An 11,882-nucleotide genomic window follows, 5' to 3' on the forward strand; every position below is an offset into this window, starting at 1 on the left:
GGAGGCTGGACTGCTGGTGACGAGAGTTCCCCATTAATGGGGTTCCCTCCCCTTTTTCTTATTTTTGAGGCTGTAGCTTTGGCAGTCAAGGAGAGGAATGCCATCTTAAGCCTCAGTTTCTTCCAAAGAAACATCTGTTCTGAAACTGAGAAGCAAGTCCTATAGGAACAGGCAGAGACAGAGATGGGCCTAAAACACATAACCCCTTTGATGAGAGAGCGGTGTCTTCATAGGGATTTCCAAACCCTTGGGCCTTGGGTTTTTAGTTTTCCTTGTAATCAAAGCAGCCCTTCTTAGGAATTTTTTTTTTTTTTTTTTTTCCGTCTTTCCAGGACTGCACCCAAGGCATAGGGAAGATTCCAGGGTAGGGGTCTGGTCAGCTACAGCTGCCGGCCCACAGCAACTTGGCATCCAAGCTTCGTCTGCAACCTACCCCGCAGCTCATGGCAACGCCAGATTCTGAACCCAATGAGAGGCCAGGGATCAAACCCACATCCTCGTGGATACTAGCTGGGTTTGTTACTGCTGAGCCACAAAGGGAACTCCCCTTCCTAGGACTTTAGAATTGAGACCATGAAGACTGGACTTAACACTGGCTTCCTAGCTCGTCAACACCACTTCTCCATGCTACAGAAGGTTCTTCCTTTATGGTGCACAGGTCTTCCTCTTGGCTGACCATGTGTGTAGGAAGAAATTACAGAAAACATCCCACCAACCTGGATCATGGGAAAAGCTCGACATGGGAAAGCGTGGGCTCTGGGGCTAGTGGACCTAAGCTCTAGCTTTGGCTCTGCTGAAGATGGTGGCCCCTGGTCAAGATTCTTCACCTGCAAAATTAAGGACAGCTATTTAAGGTTGCTGTGAGGATGAAATAGGGTGTATATATATAAAACTGGGCATTGAGTAGGTGGTCAATGAATGATTGCCTTTCCCACCACTACGGCAGAGGGACCCAGTGATCCCAATAGGACATAAAGGTGGTACGGAATTTGAGGAACAACACTACACCCAGTATTGGATGATGTCCCTCAAATTTCATTTTCTTTTCTCTAACCATTTAACATTGACCTGTGTTTCTTTCACACTCATAGCTGAGTCTGCTGTAAACTGGATCCTCTACAGAGGAAGCTGGAAAACACTGAAAGAGTGAATATTATTTACTGGTCCATTAGGGTCTGCTCATTTGAGAGAAAGAATATCTTACAAGGAAGGGGTTTGAATTAAAAGGCTACAATTTATGTCTCAGGGCTACAGAGACAGGCTACCTAGCCGGGAGACAGATGGCCTTCATTTTGGGCCCAGCTCTACCATGAACTTGTAGGTGACCTGTACAAGTCATTGTATCTGTGCTCACTGTAACCTCAGGTTATCCTTAGTGGATAAACAAGGTTTTCTCCAATAAAGATGCAATGTGAAGGCACTTTAAAAACAAAATAAAGTAATGGGTGAAGAAATTGGGGCAAGAAGAAAACTCGGAATTTTTTTTTTCTTAAAACATAGTTGTCCAGGTTTTATTTACCACCAGCTCCTCCCTCTTCTCCGTGCCTGCTGCTGTGCCCCCTTCTGCATTCCCAGTCAGGGGAGGGCTTCTCTGGCCTCCTCAGCTGTAATCTCCTGGGAGTAGAGGTCCGTGAAGAGAGCCGGTAGCCAGTAGTGGGCCTCTCCTGGGGCCTGCAGATCCAGCCAAGCCAGCCCTTCCTTCAGCAGGTGTTCCTAGCCGAAAAAGGAAAAGTCAGTTGAGAAAGGAGAGTTTCCACAAAGTGGGGCACGCAAACAATCCTTAAACCTATCTTGGCTTCAGCGGGATTTTCAAACTCAGCTATAAGAGCGCTTCACACATTTACGCAGCCCAAGTGGAATGATCTGTTTAGCCTTGATCTTTGCCTGAGGTGTGAAAAATGCCACCGAGTTGCTTAACCTGTGCTGCTGGGGAAGAGGGCGCTGACAAGCGGGACGTCCTAGAAGGAAGGTATCATTACAGAAATATTTGCAATATGGCCTTAGGAAAATCACTACCTCCACTGCCTGAGGCCAACTGGAGACGACTACCTTTCAGTTCACTTACTGGATACCTGAAGATGAGGGAGAACCTTTTAGAGAAGTTAATGGAAGGACCATGTCAGTATTAGAACAGACTCAGCTCCTAAAGCTGGAAGTATGCTCGACACGGTTTGGTTCTACCCAACATCATTCAACAAATGTTTCCGTTGTCCCCCCTTCGGAGATGAGGTTAAGTCTGTAGTTTGATTACCCCAGCAAGGAAGGCGGTATTGAAACCTTGGGCTGCCACGTTCCCATGCTCCTCCCTCTTCACATCATCCGTCTGCACCATGAAACTACAAAACTATATATGATACTGCAATATAATACTTTGTCAGTAGGAGTAGTTAATAATTCCCTTCACTCTGTACTAACAGTACAGACCACACAAACCATCTGTCCAGCGCTCAGGTCAGGAGAGAGACGCGTGGTGTTGGTGACCCCAGTGGCAGGGGCAGGGGCAGCCTGGTTGTGCTCACGGGCCAGGGTGGGAAGCCTGCCTTTGTGAGTTCTGCCTCAGTGCCACCTTCATAGAAACGCTGGGGTTACTCCTAGTGTGGTGGCAGCAGCCTTCCAGGCAGGAAGCAGCAGAGAGACGGTGCCTGTGTGCTGTCTGTCCACCCGCCCCCTCCCCTCCAGGGCCCATCTTTTCGGGGCCATTCCAGAAGCCACATACCAGCACTTGTCGCGCTCGCTCGGTCTCCCATTTAAGACTGGCTTTGATATCACTGACAGTCACGTAGCCGTTTTTCTGGACGAAAGAGGAATGGGGGTTAAGTCACTAAGTGTGCTGTCCTGCAGAACCCAGCGTCTACCCAGGGACAATTAACTTATCCCGACAGGAGGGGGAACTGCCCTTGGGTGAAGCCTAAGAGAGCGTAGAGAAAGAATGTCTAGAGGTCCCAGCAGAGCCCAAGAGAGACGTGGTTTTCAGTGTGACAGAGGTAGGTCGAGGGGTTCACTCTTAAAAAAGTAGAGTCCCTGGTATTAAAATATTAATGTAGACTTAGAGAACTGGAGTATGACAAGGAGAGCTTCAGAATGATTAACTGATAGGAAGGAACGGGGATCATCAGAAACTGTTCATGATCTAAAATATTCCCACATTCAGCCCTTGTCCGCCTCCCCCTAACCAACCATTCCCCAATCAAGAAAAGCCCCCTTCCGTTGCTGAGTTTTCTTCTGTATCACAGAACTGAGAAAACTGAACACGTCTTCCCTAAATTCATGATAAGGATGTGGGGAAGATGACATGTGCTTATTAGGGCATTGCCGAAGGAAGAGGGGGAAGGCAAACAAGATTAAACATTTGTTGTGAAGACTGCAGAAAGTAGTTTTAGGAAGACATCAAAGAATCTGTCCACCAAGGAAATTCGGCTAGTGGTCTCCATGTCTGCCTATTCCACGTAGACTGTACGCTCCTTGCGAGCAGGAACTACATGGTGCCCATCTTTATATGCCCCCCAGCCTGGCCCAGTGCGCTGCACTGTAGCTGCTCAATAAATGTCTGCTAAATAAGCACAAGTCTGAGTAGTGCCTCCATTAGACAGTTTCAGCAAAAGACCTTGAATGATGGGGGGGGAGATCAGAGCTTCTCTAAAATCCCCTCCCAGACTGTCCCTCACGTGTGTGTACACGCGTGTGCACACACACACACACTCAGAAGGCACACCCGTACCTCTGCCAACTGCAGCACCACAGTGTGATCCATATTGAGCTCGGCTGGAACAGACTGAATGAGGTACGTGCCGCCCACAGGGATGATGCTGAAGCCGGTGCCAAGGGCCTTTAGTTTCTTGATGGCCCTGATCAGGTCGTCTCTGAGATGAGGAAGAGCTGCTTAAAGACCCATGGCAGACCAGACCTAACAACAGTGCAGTTTCAGCTCTGCCCTGGGCAGGATACCCTGATGGAAGACCCAAGGCTGCATAACATTTCACTGCATCAGTAAAAAGCCAGGGTCAAGGTGCACCAAACGGTGCTTGGACATTCAAGGGAGATGGTACAGGCAGGAGTCAGGCTGTCCACTAAGCAAACCAGACAGGGGTAAAAAATATGCTTCCAGGAGCCCAGCAGGAAATGTGAATGAACAAGGTGAACTTAACAGACAGCAGGGAGGAGTTCCCATTGTGGCTCAGCAGGTTAAGTACCTGACTAGTATCCATGAGGACAAGGGTTCAATCCCTGGCTCCACTCAGTGGCTTAAGGATCTGGCATTGCCATGAGCTGCTAGGTTGCAGACGTGGCTCGGATCTGGTGATGCTGTGGCTGTGGCGTAGGCCGGCAGCTACGGCTCTGATTTGACCCCTAGCCTGGGAACCTCCATATGCCATGGGTACAGCCCTAAAGAGAAAAAAAAGAGAGAGACAACAGGGAGTAGTATGAACTATGGCAAAATATAGACTGCTTTCCTAATTGACAACTAACTGAAATTAAAGAAGAAAACCCAGAAAATAATGTGTAGATCAGCCCACATGCTGACAGACTTTTTCACCTTTTCCCAAATTGGTAGTCATACATAAAGGCTGGTGAACCAGGTCAACTTAAACCCCATCTTCTAAGCCCAACTGCCTTTCCCAGCTTCTCAATGCCTGCTCTAGTCTCCTTGACTTCAATAATGTGAAGAGTATAAATAGCCCTCAGAGTTCCCATCAAGGCTCAGCGGTTAATGAACCTGACTAGTATCCATGAGGACATGGGATTGATCCCTGGCCTCGATGAGTGGGTTAAGGATCCGGCGTTGCCGTGAGCTGTGCTGTAGGTCACAGACATGGCTGGGATCCTGTGTTGCCATGGCTGTGGTGTAGACTGGCAGCTACAGCTCTGATTCAACCCCTGGCCTGGGAACCTCCATATGCCATGGGTGCGGCCCTAAAAAGACAAAAAAAAAAAAAAAAAAGAGTATACACAGCCCCAAGTACGCTTAAATATATACACACACACGCGCATATATTTATGTATGAAAAAAAATGCTTAGAAGGAAATCTACCAAAATGTTCAACAGTTGTAATCTCTCAGCTGAGAAATAATAGGCAGTTGTTTTTTTATATCTCTGTATCTTCAGTTTCCTAAAATAAAAACATTTCTTCTGATCATAAAAAGGAATAAAAATCATTCCTAAGCTAGCCTAGACATACAAGTAGTAAGGAGAAAAGATTTCCACCTGATTTTTAAAGACCTTTCTATACTCCAAGGGGTTGGAAGGCAAGACCTACTGGCTGACATCCTGGGCGAATTTGCCCCTGCCTTTCAACACCTGTTGATGTAGTTCTTCCAGAGTTATCAGACCTACAGGAGAGGGAGGACAGAAAGCAGTTGAAGGATTACCTTTATGGTCATAAAATAAAATAGGCAGCATCATCTCCGAAAAATTATAAATGCTCTCTTGACACCAAGGTTGTGTCTATAGCCAATCTCTTCTAACTAGTTTTAAGCTTTCTTTATTTTAACTTCAATACAGGCCATTCGATGTGTTTATTAAGATGATACTACTGGGAGTTCCCGTCGTGGCTCAGTGATTAATGAATCCAACTAGGAATCATGAAGTTGCGGGTTCAATCCCTGGCTTTTCTCAGTGGGTTGAGGATCTGGCGTTGCCATGAACTGTGGTGTACGTCGCAGACACAGCTCAGATCTGGCGTTGCTATGGCTGTGGCATGGGCCAGCAGCTACAGCTCTGATTAGACCCCTAGCCTGGAAACCTCCATATGCTGCAGGTGCGGCCCTTAAAAAAAAAAAAAAAAAAAAGACAACACCACCGGATGGATATTCTGAAGGTCATATTTTGGAGAGCACAGAGACTCAGGTGGCATCACCACACCTTGGAGAAGCAGGGCTGGCCTAGAGTTACTAATGAGAAAATCATAACCCAGACACATCTTCTATCAGGGCAAAAGGCCTATTTCCTACCTCCCTGTATGTTCTGTAACAACTAGGAGCTAAGCCTTCCTGGCCAGAGGTCTTTAGAGAATAATCATTCAGGTGTACCCTTGGCCTTGGAGACCAGCCGTGGATTCAACTGCATGAAGCACCAAGATGCTTCTTAAGACCTAACAGGCTAAGATCCTATTGGCCTGTAAATTACAAGACAGGAAAGATCATCTTTCAGGGTCTTTTCCCTTTCAGAGAAGTCCAAAGCCCAATCCACAGGACCCAGCCACCCTCACCTCCATTCCGGTGCTTCAGGGCCAGGCATACTTCGATAATCTGGACACCCAGCTCGTAATAGAAATCTCCCACGCCTAGCATCTCAGACCAAAATCCTTTTCCAGCTAAAAGACAGAAAAACAAAAGCCAGGTTATTCATTAGTTACATCTTTTCTTCCAAAGCCATTAAACACCCATCCTACGGAAAGTCTTCCCTAGCCTTAAGTCCTACCCCAGGATCCTCAGCACAATGTGACCCTTGGTAATTCCTACTAAAGAACAGGTTCAGACAGTCCTAAAGTTGGGCAAGCTAAAAGGCATTTCTATTTAGCTACTAACTCTGGCTCAGGATACTACAAAAATGAGTTTCCCTTCCCAAAGCAGGCAGTGAAATATAATGGGATATATGGTGTAGACAAGGTTAAGAACGAATATATAGAAATGGCATCCAAAAATCCATTGCAAATACTTTATTGAGTAAAAAATACAAATTATAGAACAGTAATTACAGCATAATCCCATATATGTAAAAAAAAATTAGTTTATAAATATGATGAAGGTGGTGCTCCTGCTGTAGCGCAACAGGATCCACAGCATCTCTGCAGCGCCAGGACACAGGTCTGAGGCCCAGCCCGGGACAGTGGGTTAAGGATCCAGTGTTGCCACAGCTGCAATGTAGGTGACAACTGCAGCTTGGATCTGTTCCCTGCCCCAAGAACTCAAGAAAAACAAAACAAAACAAAAAAAAGGAGTTCCCGCCGTGGCACAGCGGAAACAAAAACATGAGGAACCGTGAGGTTGCAGGTTCAATCCCCGGCCTCGGTCAGTGGGTTGGGGATCCAGCGTTGCCATGAGCTGTAGTGTAGGTCACAGACTCGGCTCAGATCTGATGTGGCTGTGGCTGTGGCGCAGGCCGGCAGCTGTAGCTCGGATTAGACCCCTAGCCTGGGAACCTCCACTGCCCCAGGTGAGGCCCTAAAAAAGGACAAATGGGAAAAAAAAAAAAAAAAGTTTTCTATAAAGATATACCTTAAACTGTTTTCTCGTCCATTTGTTTTTTCATTTTTGGCCACCCCATAGCACATGGAGCTCCTGGGCCAGGGATCAGATCTGAGTGGCAGTTTCCACCTAAGCCGAAGCTGCAGCAACGCTGGATCCTTAACTCACTGTGCCGGCCGGGGATCAAACCCTCCTCCCAGTGCTCCCAAGATGCTGCCAATCCCACTGCGCCACAGCAGGAGCTCCCCTTAAACTGTTAACAGTACTTTTTATTCTTTTTTCTTCTTTGTTGATTGAACGCCTGATCACACACTGCTTTTATTTATTAAAACTAAGTATTTTTTTAACAAAGGGAAAAAAACTGCCATAAACAATTTCACGGCAGATCATTCCAGGAAAGACCTCAGGTACACTGGCTACTCAGCTTGCACGCCAACCTGTCCATCTTTCCCAGCAAACTGGGCACTCAGCCATCCTGCAGGCACTCCCTGCAGACAATATCCTCTGGATCTCCCTGTAGACCCTTACAGAAGCTGCTCCAACACTAGTGCTAACAACTAGATGAGCTTTGTCCCTTAGGACCTCTAGAAGAACATTGGACCCCTACAGACAACTCCTTACAGGCCAGAGGATCCACCCCAATGGTGGCACACATGTCCTGGAACTGCACCCGGAACTCGGGATTCTTCCGGATCTCCTGCTTGTGCTTGCTAGCAAATTCTTCCAGGTTGGTCTTGAACATGTCCAACTGCTTTGACATCTACAGAGCAAGGGGAAAATTAGGGGCAATCCAACCAAGTGATAATCGGATGTCAACAGCAGGTAGGTCCCTGGGCCAGTGACAAGGCAAAGTCAGAAATAGCCTGTCCCCTTCAGGACTACCATTATGCTGCTTCCTGTTTTCTATTCTTTTCTCTTTTTTTTGGCCTTTTTAGGGCTGAACCCACGGCAGGTGGAAGTTGCCAGGTTAGGGGTCGAATCAGAGCTGTAGCCACTGGCCTACATCACAACCACAGGAACGCGAGATCTGAGCTGATGTGCCTAGGCTTGGAAGCGCATTCAGCCTGGATACCTCTGTGGTGAGTCCTGGTTTTGAAATTATTTATTCTGGTAACAAATATTTGTAGATGATATTGAATGAGTCAGTTCTGTGGTATGTGTTTTACAGGATTCAGAGGTAATTTAATCCATACCCTCAAGAAATGTAGGCAATGCCATTTCCTTAACCCACTGAGCAAGGCCGGGGATTGAACCCAAGTCCTCATAGACACTAGTCAGATTCGTTTCCGCTGAGCCACAACGGGAACTCCTGTTCCTCCTGTTCGTTCTTTTTATCCCTGCCTCTCCTTCACAGTTCAGCTATCAGTAGAAGTTGAGATGCTGTATGTTTCTTCAACTCTAAAACACACATTTTTTTTTCATATGTTCCTGTTCTAAAGTCAGGATGCATTTAAAACTAATATGCATATCTAATATGGCGCTTTCTTTTTTTAAACAAATTTTCTTCTTTTATTTATTCATGTTCCTCCAGTTTCCTTCAGATATAAGAGACACAGAGCACTGTGTGAGTTTAAGGTGTACAGCATGACTATTTGATTTACAAAGATCATAAAGTGATTATCGTAGTAAGTTTGGCAAACATCCATCATCTCATATGGATACAAAATTAAAGAAATAGAAAAAAAATTTTTCCTTATGATGAGAGCTCAGTATTTACTCTCTTAACACCTCCCACATAGAACATACAGCAGCCTTAATTATATTTATCTTGCTATGTTTCTTTTCTTATTCCCAGAAAAAATGGTATTAAATTGAAGGTGCACCTAGTAATCAATTTTGCCTTAAAAATGAGGGGATCAGAGTTCCCATCGTGGCTTAGTGGTTAATGAATCCGACTAGCAACCATGAGGTTGTGGGTTCGATCCCTGGCCTCACTCAGTGGGTTAAGGATCTGGCATTGCCTCAAGATTCAGCACAGGTCGAAGATGCAGCTTGGATCTGGCATTGCTGTGGCTGTGATGTAGGCTGGCGGCTATAGCTCCAATTTGACCCCTAGCCTGGGAACCTCCATATGCCACATGGGTAGCCCTAAAAAGACACACACAAAAAGAATCTCTGAGGGAGAGATATGGGTCTACCAGATTACATTCTTTTTTTTTTTTTTTTTTTTTCCTGGTCTTTTTAGAGCCACACCCGCGGGATATGGAGGTTCCCAGGCTAGGGGAAAATCAGAGCTATAGCCGCTGGCCTATGCCACAGCCACAGCAATGCTGGATCTGAGCCATGTCTGCGACCTACCCCACAGCTCAGAGCAATGCCGGATCCTTAACCACTGCAAGGCCAGGGATTGGATTGAACCTGCATCCTCATGGATGCTAGTCAGCCTTGCTTCTGCTGAGCTACGATGGGGGGACCTCCCCAGATTAGATTCTAAAGCTAAATACTTTTGGTTTGGGGATACTGTGACTTCCTATTTGTATTACCCCTTTTCTTTCCCTAATTAACAAAGCCTATCTTCAACCCACCCAGAATAACCTCTCCTGGCCCAACATCTCCTCATTCACCACATATTAGAAATTTACACATTATTCTAACCACCATTTCCAATTGATTGCTGCATGTTATCTCCCCATGTGGGTGCTTTTGAAGGGCACAACCTGTGTCTACCATATCTCCTCAGTTCATGGGCCATTTCCCGGCCTCAGTACCTCCTTCCACTCTTCACCAGTCAAAATAACTGAGTAAACACAGAGCATATACAGAAAAGGGTAGTGTTATAGAAGTGTGCAGGAGCCACACTCTCATCACTGACACATGCTTCTGCTGTGCACCTAGACGTGTTGGTGGTAGTGGGTACTATTGGTTAGGCAATATTTTCCTGTTATCCTTAGGCATTTAAAGTAAAAATTCAGGAGTTCCCTCTGTGGCACAGTGGAACTGCTGTTGTCTCTATAGTGGCCTGGGCCTCTGCAAGGGCACAGGTTTGATCCCCTGCCTGGCACAGTGGGTTAAGGATCACACTGTGCCATGCCTGGCACAGTGGTTTAAGCTATGGCCACAGCTGCAGCGTGGGTCCCAGGTGAGTCTCAGATTTGATCCCTGGCCCAGGAACTTCCACATGCCAAAGGGTGGCCAAAAAGGGGGCGGGGGAGGGAAAAACTCAAAAGACCTAACTCGACTCCCCACTCCCCAACTTACTACTCATGTAACCTTGGATATAGCACCTAACACTTCGGTGCCCTCAATTCTAAACTGTGAAAAAGAGAATTCCTTCCTGACAGAATTGTCAGGAGAAAGATAGGACATTTAAAGAAAACGGACAAGTGCCTGGGATGCTACGAGCAGGTAATCACTCAAAGATGTTGGCTCTCACTGTTATTAGCAAGATCTGAGCAGCCAAGAGACTGGGATTTACCTAATACCCTATTTTTATTTTTTTATTATTACCATCATTTATTTTTTGGCCGAACCCAGTGGCATTCGGAAGTTCCCAGGCCGGGGATCAAACCTGAACCACCCAAGCCACAGCAGTAATAACCGCTTAACCGCTAGACCACCAGGGAACTCCAAATACCCTATTTTTAGTTAGATCCAAACAATCTGGTTTATATCAAAAAGGGATGGAAATGCTATAAAACTGGGTTGTGATGATCATCGTATAACTATAAATGTAATAAAATTCACTGAGTTAAAAAAATTTAAAAAAAATTTTTAAAGTGTTTTGCCCAGCCTGTGGGGTCTCCCTCGCTGCCTGGACCCTCCAACCCACTCACCTGGGCCAGTTGGTCCTCAGCCAAGACAGTCCCTCGCTCCTTATACTTGGCCTGTCAGACAAAGAAACAAGCATGAGTTCAGAAAGTGGGTGCTGAAGGCTCCCACTTGTACTGTCTCCGCAGAGGTATGAAAAGAGGAGCGTCTCGCAAATGGGTTTTCCTAGGGAGAGGGAGTCAGGAAGTAGAACAGACACGTCTGGAGCCAAACTGTGCGAAGTGAGGGAAAGGGCTGATGGATCTGAGGATGCTGACGTTCCAAACCATCGGAAGCTAGAGAAACTCAGTTCCCCAGGACCAGAGAAGCCCACGTCAGATGCTAGGGGGAGGCGATTTGAGGGTATAGAGCGCTCCTTGGAGAGACTTCTGCCTCCCGCGGGTCAGCGGTGGCTGCGGGCCCGCCTCCTTCCACTCACCTCGGCAAGCTTCTTCTTGGCGATGGCGCCAGCGCCCACCCCGCGGCGGTGCATCCCCGCCGTGGCCCGCAGGCCACCCAGCTGCCGGGACCCCGGGTCTCCGCGTCCCGGGATCCGCCGCCCGCTCCCCCGACGCGGAAGCGCGGGTCGTGCGTCATCTCCGCGCGCCGGAAGCTACGCCCGAACTTCCGGCCGCGGGGGTCGAACTGTCTCACAGTCAGGGGCCCAACAGCCCCGCCCCTCGCTCCCGCAGGGATACGGAAAACTCCTTGTGGCCTGGTGCTCCCCACCTATGTGCACTTTTCGGACCCTCTCGACTTCCTGCGACTGTCCTCTACTGCCACCCTCCGTCTGCTGGCAGTCTGCTGTGTGCCACGCCCTGAGTTGGGCACCGAGGGTTCCAAAATGAGCATAAAACAGTCTGTTCTATGCCATTGGAGCCCACCCTGAATCACACTTAGAGCTTGTGACTGGGGAAGGCGTTACAGTTAAAAACTCTATATAGAGTTAG

General features: G+C 47.3%; 1 protein-coding gene across 1 annotated transcript; it reads right to left on the reverse strand.

Moving 5' to 3' along the window:
• Positions 1-1,468: 1,468 nt before the first annotated feature.
• SNF8 (SNF8 subunit of ESCRT-II) lies at positions 1,469-11,526 on the reverse strand. The gene is made up of 8 exons (XM_047757535.1): positions 11,372-11,526; positions 10,959-11,009; positions 7,807-7,945; positions 6,207-6,311; positions 5,256-5,328; positions 3,719-3,860; positions 2,717-2,791; positions 1,469-1,713 (listed from the first exon to the last, which is right to left on the reverse strand). The coding sequence occupies exons 1-8, from the start codon at positions 11,423-11,425 to the stop codon at positions 1,576-1,578; spliced, it is 777 nt and encodes a 258-aa protein (XP_047613491.1). The 5' UTR covers positions 11,426-11,526; the 3' UTR covers positions 1,469-1,575.
• Between the last annotated feature and the right edge of the window lie 356 nt (positions 11,527-11,882).

The sequence above is a fragment of the Phacochoerus africanus genome, chromosome 14, assembly GCF_016906955.1.
Source record: "Phacochoerus africanus isolate WHEZ1 chromosome 14, ROS_Pafr_v1, whole genome shotgun sequence".
NCBI lineage: Eukaryota > Metazoa > Chordata > Mammalia > Artiodactyla > Suidae > Phacochoerus > Phacochoerus africanus.